The sequence below is a fragment of the Fistularia commersonii genome, chromosome 24 (genome assembly GCF_037954325.1).
Source record: "Fistularia commersonii isolate RoL2024-O1a breed Wild chromosome 24, RoL_Fcom_v1.0, whole genome shotgun sequence".
NCBI lineage: Eukaryota > Metazoa > Chordata > Actinopteri > Syngnathiformes > Fistulariidae > Fistularia > Fistularia commersonii.
In genome coordinates this window covers 1,412,632-1,425,131 of record NC_141307.1, presented here as the reverse complement: position 1 = coordinate 1,425,131, position 12,500 = coordinate 1,412,632, and the positions used below count along the sequence as shown (strand labels likewise).

The 12,500-nt window shown below is 42.3% G+C and overlaps 2 protein-coding genes across 3 annotated transcripts in view; one reads left to right on the top strand and one right to left on the bottom strand.

Annotated features, from left to right (window-relative positions):
- eno2 (enolase 2) overlaps nt 1-36 on the bottom strand; it is a 13,013-nt gene extending 12,977 nt beyond the window's left edge. Inside the window, exon 1 of the mRNA XM_086171448.1 lies at nt 1-36. This exon is cut by the window's left edge and continues 340 nt beyond it. The gene's annotated coding sequence lies outside the window, so the exon portion shown is untranslated.
- A 2,448-nt stretch (nt 37-2,484) lies between these two features.
- LOC147219604 (cell division control protein 42 homolog) lies at nt 2,485-10,535 on the top strand. 2 transcript variants are annotated; one of them, XM_086171257.1, is made up of 6 exons: nt 2,485-2,602; nt 5,008-5,112; nt 6,553-6,625; nt 6,750-6,859; nt 7,091-7,288; nt 7,972-10,535. In XM_086171257.1, exons 2-6 carry the CDS (start codon nt 5,008-5,010, stop codon nt 8,059-8,061), a joined length of 576 nt encoding a protein of 191 aa, XP_086027383.1. In that variant the 5' UTR covers nt 2,485-2,602; the 3' UTR covers nt 8,062-10,535. The 2 variants fall into 2 exon arrangements, with proteins under 2 accessions (XP_086027383.1, XP_086027384.1); XM_086171258.1 differs by lacking the exons at nt 2,485-2,602; nt 5,008-5,112 and adding an exon at nt 5,778-6,195.
- The last annotated feature ends 1,965 nt before the right edge of the window (nt 10,536-12,500 follow it).

Below are 12,500 nucleotides of genomic sequence, written 5' to 3'. Positions count from 1 at the left end.
TGCGTCCCCGAACCCCCAACCCCCCTCCCTGCAGCCGCAGTGGAGGTTCAGATCCGGTTACATAATCCGTCCTTCTCCAGCGGCACCGCGCGTCATGGAGATGCAGCATCAGCAGCAGAAGAAGAAGAAGGAGGAGAGGGTCAGAGGAGGACACACACACACCAGGAAGGGGGTGACAGGGTTTTATAGTTATAATAATAAATACAAAAAAAAAAAATCAAAATTATCTTCATAAAAAAGTTTTTTTTTAATAACATAAACACAAAAATCTTTTTCAAACTAGCTTCTAAAAAAAAAGGTCTGTGTTTTATAATTACACAAATAAGTTAAAAAATAGACTCTTTTTCAAAATTATCTTTGGTAGGCAAAAATCTGTTTTTTATAGTTCCACAGACAAAATATTTTTTCAATTATCCTCTTAAAAAATCTGCATTTTATAATTACACAAATAAATACAAAAAACTAAACTATTTTTCAAAACTATTTTCATAAAAAAGTTTTTTTTATAATAACATAAACACAAAAATGTTTTTCAAACTAGCTTCTAAAAAAAGGTCTGCGTTTTTTAATTACACAAAGAAATACAAAAAATAAACGATTTTTCAAAATTATCTTCAGAATTTTTTTTTATAATAAAACAAATGCAAAAATGTTTTTCAAACTAGCTTCTAAAAAAAGGTCTGTGTTTTATAATTACACAAATAAGTTAAAAAATAGACTCTTTTTCAAAATTATCTTTCGTAGGCAAAAAATCTGTTTTTTATAGTTGCACAGACAAATAATATTTTTTTCAATTATCCTCTTAAAAAATCTGCATTTTATATTTACACAAAGAAATACAAAAAAACTAAACTATTTTTCAAAACTCTTTTCATAATTTTTTTTTTTATAATAACATAAACACAAAAATGTTTTTCAAACTAGCTTCTAAAAAAAAAAAAAGGTTGCACACACACATGTATATATATTTATGTATATATATGTATGTGTGAGCCCAGACAGTCCAACATCTGCATGTTCTTGCAGCATCACGTTCTAAAAACAGACCCAGAGTTCCCTCAGAAGGTCTACCGGAGGGAGACACTGATACACGCTGACAGAGCAGGGCCAGTGTATGTGTGTGTGTGTGTGTGTGTGTGTGTGTGCGTCGGTGTGTGCTTGTGTGTGTGTGCGTGCGCGTACGCAGCCAGATGTCCACCTGCGTGTGAGTGTGTGAGATCATCCATAATTAAATTCACGGGTTTAATGGGATTACCTTTCGGAGACGAGCCGTGCAACGTCCTTGACGTGCGTCTCCGTGGGAATGAGGCCTCAGATATTATGGATTATAATCTCCTTGGATGGACTGTGGACACAAGAAGGTTCCTCACGAAGGTCTGGAGGCGGAAAGTGATGTCCTGAAGAACATCTAGCGGGAACATGATGGGTGGAAGTGTCCACGGCGGGTGGATTGACTGTGGATGACAAGGGCCGAGTCTGCTGGTGTGTGTCGGCCGAGGAGAGGAGCGGCTCACCGGCCAGAAGATAAGAAATCAACCAGATTCGCTTTGCTTATCTCAACTGACTTTGCAATGTGTGTGTGTGTGTGTAAGTCTGTGTCAGGGGTTTATGTGCGTGCATACTTTTTACACATTTTAAATATCCGTATTGCAAAGCACATATTTGTTGGAAGAGGAGTCCAGATCTTCCTCTGAGTTATTTGAGTTTCTGCAGAAACAGAAATAGACACCAAATACTTCACAAGGCAGCAGACAAACATCTCGCTAACATTAGCGTTTGACCTTTTAAGCACGTAAAAACTGAGTTGCTAAAAATGTCCACTTCTGGAACTGGCATCCTACCCTCTGTATCCATCTGGGAATATTAAAGATGATGTTGACAAAAATCCTTAAATGCACATAGAGAACAATATATATTTTGCAGATTTCTTGAAAAATTCTAAATAAAAAAACAACAATTGCAGCCAGCTGGGGTCAACCCCTGTGCGTTACTGCCCTCTAGTGGCCATTGAGGGAATTGACGGAAACTGAGTTTTCAAAATATTATTTTGAGGCTTTTTGAACACAATCGAGCACAGATGTTGTGTATTAAAAAATATATAACTTTCTGTTTATTTTTCTTTTTGATTCCTTATCAAAAAGTGGCCCTTGAAAAATACCTGAAATGATTTGTTGGGGGGAAGGCGTACTTCAGAATACGAATACAACTGCTGACAAATTAACATAATAACGTGAATAAAGCTTTTTTATGGTCAGATTCATATTTTTGTTTTGTTTTTAATTCTTTTCCACGCATTTGACCGACTTTTAACACAGCCAGTGGATTTTGTGAATCCAAATATGCAGAGAGGAAATGCGCCATTTAAAAGATGTGCGTACGGAATATCATAAATAAAGAAACTTTTTATTATATTTTCCTCCGCTGGACTTGTTTTGTTTATTTTTAAGTTTTTTAAATTGCAACAAATATTGCATTCATCCCGCGGGGACTCCAGCGGAGCGAAGCTGACATTTCCGACTTCCGCGCCCCGGTGGGAAGTCGTTTACAGGAAGCACCTGAACGCAGCACGGCCGGATCAGCTCTCCAGCGGCTGCGAATCAAGGTAAGAGTCGTCGCTGGTACTAACTCTCCATTTATCGAACAGGAATATAACAAATCGGAGGGGATAAACTATAAATCGAAGTTGATCTTCTCCTTAATCGTGGCGGGTGTTTCCGTTGCTAACTCAGCTAACCGGCCGGCAGCTGTCAAAACAAACTAGTTCCCCCCCATCAACTAGCTAACTCCGCTAGCTTGCCTGCTGGCGTCACTGTCGAAAGTTGCCGGGTGAGATTGTGTAATTCAGTCCAAAATAAAACGATTTCGCCACGATGTGTGTGGGACAATGCCACCGTAGCTCCAAAAAAGTATCGTCAGTTTTATGTTGTCTTGTTTTATTGTTGTAAACTCGCCATATCATATTTTGTGAGGGTTCGGCGGATGTAACTTTAAAGCTAGCAACGGACCGAACTTAGCTAACGTTAGCTCTCCCGTTTAAAGCAAACTTCCCAACTTTAGCCAACTGTCACCAAAACACGACATTAAAACAATTTAAGTCTAAGAATGACCAAATGTGTTATTTCCGTCATACGAAATAAAACGTCAGTAATTGCCCCTGATATGTTTTTTACACGGAAGTGACATCTTATGGTGTTTTATTACCCCTGAATATGACAATTAGAATCACAGCAAATTTCTAGAACCCTGTACATACCGTCCAAATAATACTTCTTATAATCACATTACTAATAGTACTACATGTACTGCAAATGCTCAGAATACTACTACATAAACTTACATATGTGTGTGTTAATTGAAAATAACCTTTCATTTTAACAGACCTCAGTTGCTTAAGGATACATATAAAGACCTGAGAGAATATCAACCAACAGTAACGTTTATTTCTCTCCCTTCTCTTACTTAATTATGAATTATCACCTACTTGTTTAGGTGTGTGTATATTTAGGTCATTCATACAAATATGCGCATCATGTGCTCAGTATAAAATGCAAATAAATATCCGACCCAAATTGTGAAATTTTATAGCGTTTGTTTTCTACACATGAATCAATAATTATAAATGGTATTTAAACGTTTTTAAATAACGTCTAACCCCAAGCATTCTTTAATGTGCATTTTCTAGAGAATATGAATTCATCGATAAATGTAAACATCAGCATACTCCACTTTTTACAAAGTTTGAACAAAATGCATTGAAACAAATGAATTAGCAAAAATAACATTTAGCTGTTATTCTTTGGGGTATCATAACTAGTCTTTTATAGTAAATTAATGCACATTTGTGGGCCAAATCCCCGTGAAATGTTTAAAGCAATTGTTTATTTATTGTTCTCCATGAACTAATTATATAGTTATGTGTATTACCTGGATTACCTTAGCCTGATAAACTCTAAATGACTCAATATAGGCTAAAAAAGAATACAAAGTGCCGAGAAATAAAAAAATAAAAAGTATAGATTCAACTTTAGCTTGCGTGAAACGGCCAAACAGGACCGTCTCTATGACGACAGATAAAACAACAAGCGGCAAGAAACAATGGTGCACTGAAGAGACATTGTTTGCCATTAATCTCTGCATATTCTAGGTCTGACTGTGCACTTGTGCTTGAAATATCTGCAAAGAATGACTAAAACTCCAGACTGAACTGGCGTGACGTGACGACCTCCGCGTCACCCACCCAAACAAAGGCCCAGTGACAGCGTCCCCGTGGTCCCTCGCCAATGTCCCCCTTAATGATGTGTGTCCGGTAAACACCGTTAACGCTGACAGCGCCGTCTCACAGCTGTCGGAGGAGCACTCCTCCTATACAGCTTGCCGCAAAGTAAAAGGCTCGCCTTCACCGACGCAGAGGGCGCAGTGGGATTTGGGTGATGCTTTGGGTAACCATAGCAACAAGGCTAACCTAAAAATGACACCCACGCGTTTTTTTATGTTACCGCAGCACCTTGTGCTTTATCGACCAAAAAAAAAAAAAAAAACATGCCTCCATCTAGAGAAGTGCGGGATGATGTTTGAATAACCACGGCAACAAAAATCAGCAACACCCACAGGGAGCAGAGGGGTTTATTTGACCGCCGCCCCCGCAGCTTTACATAAAGGCGTCGGCCTCGAACCCTTCGCCTGCATCAGGACGGGCTTTCCAGAGCCTTTCGGAGTCACCATGACTCCTCAACCACCCGCCCCATTCTCTCCGAAGGGTTGAGCCGCAGGAGTGGATGACAGGAATAATAAAACCCACTTGTCCACAAGCTAATGTGTCGACTTGTTTGCATTAGATATTGAACAACGGAGAAATGAATGAGTGAAAACACGTCTTGCAAAGCAGCAAACAAAAGATATACATTAACAGAGGGCTATAAGGGGGGAGGGTTTGTTTTTTTTCTTTTTCTTTATCATAAGTACTTATTTCCCCTGACAGAATCCCCTCTAACCTCCCCGTCCCCTCAGATGCAGACGATAAAATGTGTGGTCGTGGGCGACGGCGCCGTGGGGAAGACCTGCCTGCTCATCTCCTACACCACCAACAAGTTCCCCTCTGAATATGTGCCCACGGTGAGTCCTGGGGACTTTTTATTGTTCGTGATTATTCCGACAACTTCTCATTTGCTGTTTTGGCCAGTTTATTTGTTATGTGTGTGTTGTTGTTTTGTTTTTAATAAAATCCTCTGCACAAAATCAGTTATTTTCTCAACACTTGCATTGCCGTGTCCTGTCAGTAAATAATTAAGCGGGGCGTGGTTTGTGTCCCGCCGGCTCTGATGTAAATATGGAGGCCGCGGGCCGTCAGAGCCGCTGGTCAGGCGTGGCAGCTGCTGGAAATGGGCTGAAATGTCGGCGAGCTGCAAACTGATGAGTAATTCAGTTGTCAGCAGTCAGCAGGGTCCGGCGGCAGCGCTGACTCATCGTTCTCTTCTTCTTCCTGTCTGGCTGCCTGTCTCTCACACAACCAGTCAGGTGTGTGTGCGTGCGTGCGTGCGTGTGATGATACTCAGATCGTTGTTTTTCTGATGTTAAAAATGAGAGATTAGAAAACTTGTTTTAAATAACGCCAGGAAGGAGAAGCACACAGACAGGAACAACACACTCGCTGTGCTTCACTGAAAACTGCAGAACAGACCCTCATCTGCACCTTATTGTATCATCTCTGCCCGAAACTTTGACAAAAATGGCCTGAAACGTTCATTAAACTTCAGTTACCTAAATAGTATTAACGAAATGTACTGGGGTTGAAGGTCATTAAGTGTGTGTGTGTGTGTGTGTGTCACCAGGCATCAGCTGATGACTGTGCTGTCAGGTGACAGGGAGCAGATAGTCCAAGAGTTTGTCTCAGTGGAGATATTTTATCTGCAGCCCTTGGAAGGCTGTGGTCCAGATCTACTGTCAACGTGTTGAGGCATCCAACCATTCAGTGAATCTACTGACTGTTTTTTTGATTCTGGGTGGAAAATGGAGAACCCGGAGCAAACCCAGGAAGGAGGAGATAGGGAGACCATCCACAGAGAGAACCCAACCTAGAACCTTCTGTTAAGCAAGAGTTCTACGCAGTGTTTTGGACGGTGGGAGGGAGAAAGATAACGGAGCAGGAAGCTGGAGAACATGTGGACTCCACACAAAGAGAACCCAGTCCAACGTCAGGTCTGAGCACAGAACCTTTGTTACCGCAGTTTAAAAACGTTTCACAATGTGAGATTTCTAGAGAAAAGAACGTGGGTCTAATTTCAGTTTCAAATTCTTGCTTGTTCGGATCTTTCCGGACGACACATTTGTTAATATCTCGTTTCTTATCGGCAGTAGAGATTAGAACTGAATATTCTCAGAACAATATTGTAGTCGTAGTGCCGTCCAGCCAGGTTGCTTCTTCAAACCAGCGCAAATCAGAATTGGAGCCACAGAAACCTGCTCCGTCTTCACTTCCTGCTCTCGCCGTCTCCACTTCCTGTTCTCAACACCGTCTTCACTTCCTGCCCTCACCGCCCGCCTCTCATCCACCAGGTGTTCGACAACTACGCGGTGACGGTGATGATCGGCGGCGAGCCCTACACCCTCGGCCTGTTCGACACTGCAGGTATAGCAACATGCAAGTTTCCATGGCAACAGCTTTATAAGGAATTTCGTAGAGTTGACAAATGTGGAAACGTAAAATCGCGTCATCAGTTAAATCCGATATCCGCCCGCGTCTCCCCCTGCAGGTCAGGAGGACTACGACAGACTGCGGCCCCTCAGCTACCCTCAGACCGATGTTTTCCTCGTCTGCTTCTCCGTCGTTTCTCCTTCATCCTTTGAGAACGTCCGGGAGAAGGTCAGCCTCTGCCACCGCCTTCGCCATAAAAGCTTCACTGCGTCACTTTTATTTCCATCAGCTGTCAGAACTTGGAGTTAGCGTGGACAAAATAGGCAGGCTAAAGGGAACAGCGCCCCCTAGTGGCAAACAACCGCTTTGTGAATTAGATTGTCGAAACATCGAGAAAACAAAATAGTTTTATTTTGACGTTAAAAGAATTAACCCTGTGACCACGACGCTCACCCACAGTGGGTGCCGGAGATTTCCCACCACTGCCCGCGCACGCCCTTCCTGCTGGTGGGCACGCAGGTGGACCTGAGGGACGACAGCAACACGCTGGAGAAACTGGCCAAGAACAAGCAGCGGGCGCTGACCTGCGAGAGCGGCGAGAAGCTGGCCCGCGAGCTCAAGGCCGTCAAGTACGTGGAGTGCTCGGCGCTGACGCAGGTGGGTTACCATGGAGACGCCGGGGCTCGCGGTCGCCAAATGGAGTGAGCGGGCACCTGAGCGTTTCTTTAAATATCTAAATTGTGTGACCGAAGTGTGACAATGAGGCATGTGTGTGTGACGGTGCTTGGCAGTCTGGAGGCAAGTACTTATAAAAGTACCGGGTCCGAACCTCAGCTCTCAGCCGCACAAGGCTGCCAGCTGCTGGCACTTATCATGATCCGTAGCCAGTAAAACGTCTCCAAGTATCCAGTACTGTCAAAACTCTTAGCTGTTAAGTCAAAAAAAACTTCCTGCTACAATGTGCATTTTCATCCGGTATGAAAAAGAAAGTACCAGATACAGTACCAGTATTTGTCACCAGTGTGAAATCAAAAGTACCCAGTAGAATCAGTACTCAGACGTGACCCAGGATGAAAAGTTTGTTTGTTTAGAAGTTTATTGGGACAGTGTACAAATACATTAAGCACAGAGGCAGAGACGTTTGTACCAGATTATAGCTCATAGCTAATTTCCATCTGTAGTCCTGGACGATACAAATCTAAAACTGTATAAAATAGACAATATATATAAAATATACAGATAGGCAATAAAGTGTGAAACAAGAAGTACCATCAGGACTTCAAATATAAAAATAAAAATAAAAAGCTCCACTGGAACTTTTCTCTCTCTTTATTTTCCAGCGAGGACTGAAGAACGTCTTCGACGAGGCCATCCTCGCCGCCCTGGAGCCTCCGGACACCAAACCCAAGAGACGCTGCGTCCTGTTATAGACGCCACGGAACCAGGTGACGGAGGACGGACACAGACGGGACCCGATGGGGGGGGAAGGGGGGACGGGGTGGGGGGACGTTTAAACAGTGCCTTCAGCCAGCCAACATGGACGCCGCGTAGAAGCTGATCCCGAGGGGGTTCATGAGGCCGTAGGACAGAAATCCACGTGGACGGACGGACGTCCGAGACGGTGGCTGAAAGGCGCACTTCTCAAGCCTCGAAACAATAAACTAAAAGCTGTGAGAAATTGCCTTAAATTCTGAGGAAACCTCCAGAAAATCAACAAATTACCGCGTATAAGCCAGCAAATAATCACTTTGAGAAAATTCAGAATAATACCCCCCGAAATTCATATAATGGGTGGGAAATTAACAATAAATACATAAAAAACACCAAAGGAACGTAAATGTAATGCAGAAAATTAGCAGAAGCTAACAAAGTGACTTGGGGGCAGATCAGAAAACGATAGAGGTGATTATTTTCTTTTCTTTTTTTTTTTTATTTAGTTTTGTTATGTTGAGGATATCTTACAGGAGAAATGAAGGAAAACGGCATGCAATTTTTTCCAAACAATTAATTTCCAACAATAACATTTGAAAACATGTTTAAAAATGTGATCAGCTTTGAGAGATGAATAGGCTCCGCCCCTCGTCAATACACGTCGATCAGCGTCTGAGAGACAACCCCCCCATGACCCTGAGTGCAGAATAAGTGGTATGGAGATTGACTGAATGAGTGAAAATAAATAAAGTTTAAAAAAAAGAAGTCATTAAGAAAGTCAGTTTAAAATATCTGCAAGAAAACACATGAGATTTCCTGAAAAACTGCAAAAGAAATCTGCAATAACTTTCCTTTTTTATCAGCTAAAATTAGAACAAAAAAAGAACAAAAAATGACAGCCAATAAAATGAGCTTTCGAAGAGAAATTTGGAAAAATGAAGTAAAATTTCTGCCCAAAATCCCAGAAATATCTACTAATGAAGTATAAATCCATCTGGGCCGTGATACCAGCTTTTTGATTGGGCGAGAGGAACTGAGGGAGTCACATGACCTGGTCACCTGACCACAATGCTCTCATTTCCTTGGAATGTAAACAATGAAGGTAAACTTGCTGAACTGGGATTTTATTTATTTTTGCATTGTTTTTCCAGTATCAATAATAATCTTAACACTCCCTGGGAGAACTCACAGTTCATCCTTATCATTATCACTCCTTAAAAAAAGTTTTTGTTTTTTTTATTATTTACAGACGTGTGACGGCCCTGCCTGCTAACTATTCGCTCAGCAACCTCAAAAAAACACATTTGATCTTCTCTCTTTAGTCTCCAAATAAAACCTGGTCAGAATGTAATTATTGTGTTATTTTGGCAGGACAGGAAGTCGTGCATTTTTCTATTTTTATTATTTTCAATCCCGTTTCCCAGCAATCTTGCTTTGTGCTTTCACGACGGGCATTTTCCGATGGCGTTCTGATAATAAAAACCAGGACAGTTCAGTTTAGCCACCCTCCGGTGGCCGGAGGCCAGAATGGCATTGAAAAGTGGTAAATAACTGAAGCTGTTACGTTTATACCACGGTGCCTTTTTATATCCCTGCTAACATCTGTCACGCTGTTTGCGCCGTCCCCTAGCGGTTTTGTTAAATATAAAGCACGACCTTCTTCAAAAGTGTAAAATGACTCCATTCAAAGGCTCTTCTTTGCTTTCACTTTCACTTCAAGGAAACAAAAATGGCTATCTAAGATAATCACAGCTCCAAGTACTGCCTTAATGGCAGACTGGGGTTTGAGTAGAATATTCAACACTATTTCACCCGCAGAAAATACAATTATTTCAACTGTGCTGTCAAAATGGCATATAAAAAATAGAACTAGGTTAAGCTTTAAAACGTATTAAAATAGACAGTTCTCAGCGGTAAGGGTGTCTGATTGTCCCTCTCGCTGATTCTCATTTTCCAAATCGATCATCTGGCGTCGGATAATCGATCGTGTTTCGTATCCCGAACCTTCCCTCTGGTTTCTGACGCGGATTTTCTGAACGTTTCCAATTTCACCCGACCTGAAATCCCCGCTTTTTGTTTTGATTCCAGCGGCGTTTGAGCAGGTGGTTTATTCTGATGATGTATAGAAGATAACAGATATTATATATATAATTATAAATATATTTCCAGCAGTTTTGGACACACAGTTTGTATGATTCTTTTTTTTTTTTTTCCTTTTTTTAATTTCTTTTGTTTTTTTGACTGTTACTTGACGGTTGATGGTCGAAGGTTGTTGCAGCTGCTTCCATACTAAACAAAATCCCAATAATAAGCTTTCGACAGTTAGAAAAACAGAGCGGGTGATGGAGAAAATGTAAAAAAAGAATAAAATAAGAAAAGACGAAGGAATGAGGCAGTAGGCGCGGACAAGAAAGTTCTGCCGCTGAAACCGGTGGATGAATGTTTGGAAACAATAAACCAGAACTTGAATGTTGTTTGGCCTCCACTTTGTTTTATTTACTTTCTAAGTAATCGGGACGAGCCGGAGTGAACAGAGTGTGTTTCCTGTCCGCAGAACGCCATCCCGTCTCTTTGGTTTGACCCGTGACGTCCCACCCGGTCGCCACCTTCCTCCTGTCACCAACCCATATCAGCGTTGATTATGAAAACGACTAAATTGCCTTATAATTCTCAATTTTATTTTTTTGAAACATAAAAGTTGACAGATTTGACAGATCCTTGGCATCTCCAAACCCGACAACATGGTTGCTCTCTGCCTTTTACTGTCCTCTCATCACGCTTGACACTTTTCTCCACCCGCTCCAAACCTGCTCGCCGATGATTTTTTATCACTTTTTAATTTCTTTCGATTTTACTTTCCGGGGTGCAGTTCCCCTCGGTGGCCACTAGGGGGCGACATCCCTCTGCTTTTACCTCAATCTGCATCGTTCTCGCTCTTTTTTTTTACAACATCGAGTCCTTGATTCTATTTTCTCATTTTTGAGAAGAAAATAAAAACATCATCGCGTAAGAAGATGCAAATAAAGATGACGTGAATTTGCCTCAGATTGAGATGGGAAGGATTTTTGCTTGATAGTTTGACGAGACAATCGACTCCAGGTTCCGCAACGTCTTTGTTTTTGTCTTTTTGAATAAATCTGGGGTTCGTAACCTTCCCGGAGCACCAACGCGCTGCTACCCGGCGCTCGGAGGGATCTTCTAATTTGGAGATATTTCACATGAAGGGACTTTGTGTCACGAGCCCCTTTTGAATCCCAGTGCCACCTTTTTACTGAGGAGACCCAATGACTCGGAGAGAAAACTGAGATCCAAAGGACTTTTTAATCTATTCAGAAGGACTTGGTGACTTTGGTGACTTTTTCACCCTGTAGGACTTTTGACCTCAGTTTCTGAGAGCCTTTTCTGTCTTGGAAGGATCTCAAGACCCGGAGAGGGACTTGACTTACAGGGACCTGAAGCTTCTGAGGGGTCTGATGACTTGGATGGAGACTTGATTGACAGGGACTTGATGACCTGATGATTCAGAGGGACTTCACTCAAAAGGAACCTGGTGGTTCTGAGGGACCTGAGGACTTGGACAGTACGAAGATACACACCTCACTCAGAGGTCCATGAAGATTCTGAGGGACTTGATGACATGAAAACGAGGGACCTGATGCTTCCGATGGGTGGATGGAGACTTGATTCACAGGGATTGATGACGTGATGTTTCTGAGGGACTTCACTCCAAAGGAACCTGATGATTCTGAGGGACCTGATGCTTCTGAGGACTTGGACAGTACGAAGATACACACCTCACTCTGAGGGACTTGATGACATGAATACGAGGGACCTGATGCTTCCGATGGGTGGATGGAGACTTGATTCACAGGGATTGATGACGTGATGTTTCTGAGCAGAACCTGACTCTCAGCTTCTGGAGTCTGAGAGACTCGTTGCTTCTCAGGCCACTTTCTGACCCGAAGGAACTCGATGATTAACTCGATGTTTCTCAGAGACTTCACTCGGAGGTGTTTTATTCTGAGAGACTTGTTGACTTGGAGGAACTTGATGATCGTGTGGGACCTGATGACTTGGATGGAGACTTGAGATCTTGACCCCGAGTTAGCAGATGACTTGGAGATGACTTGGACTCGGTGATTCAGCAGAAACTTGCAGTTTTCTCACGTGGTGGCCATCTTGTCTGGGTGCTGATTCAGCCTCCTCGCTCTCCGCCTCGCCCTCTGAATATTATTGGATGCCCAACTGACCTCATTAGAAGTGCGTTGCCATGGGTAACCAGTGTGGAGGAAGGGATGCATCACGGGACAGAAACCTGACCTCTCGCCGTCATTTGTTTTTGTTTTGTTTTTTAATTATCTTCAAATCTGAGAGGATGTTTTAAGAAATAAAACAGAATTTAACAAGTCATATCCTCAGGAGGAATCAGGTGCTCAAT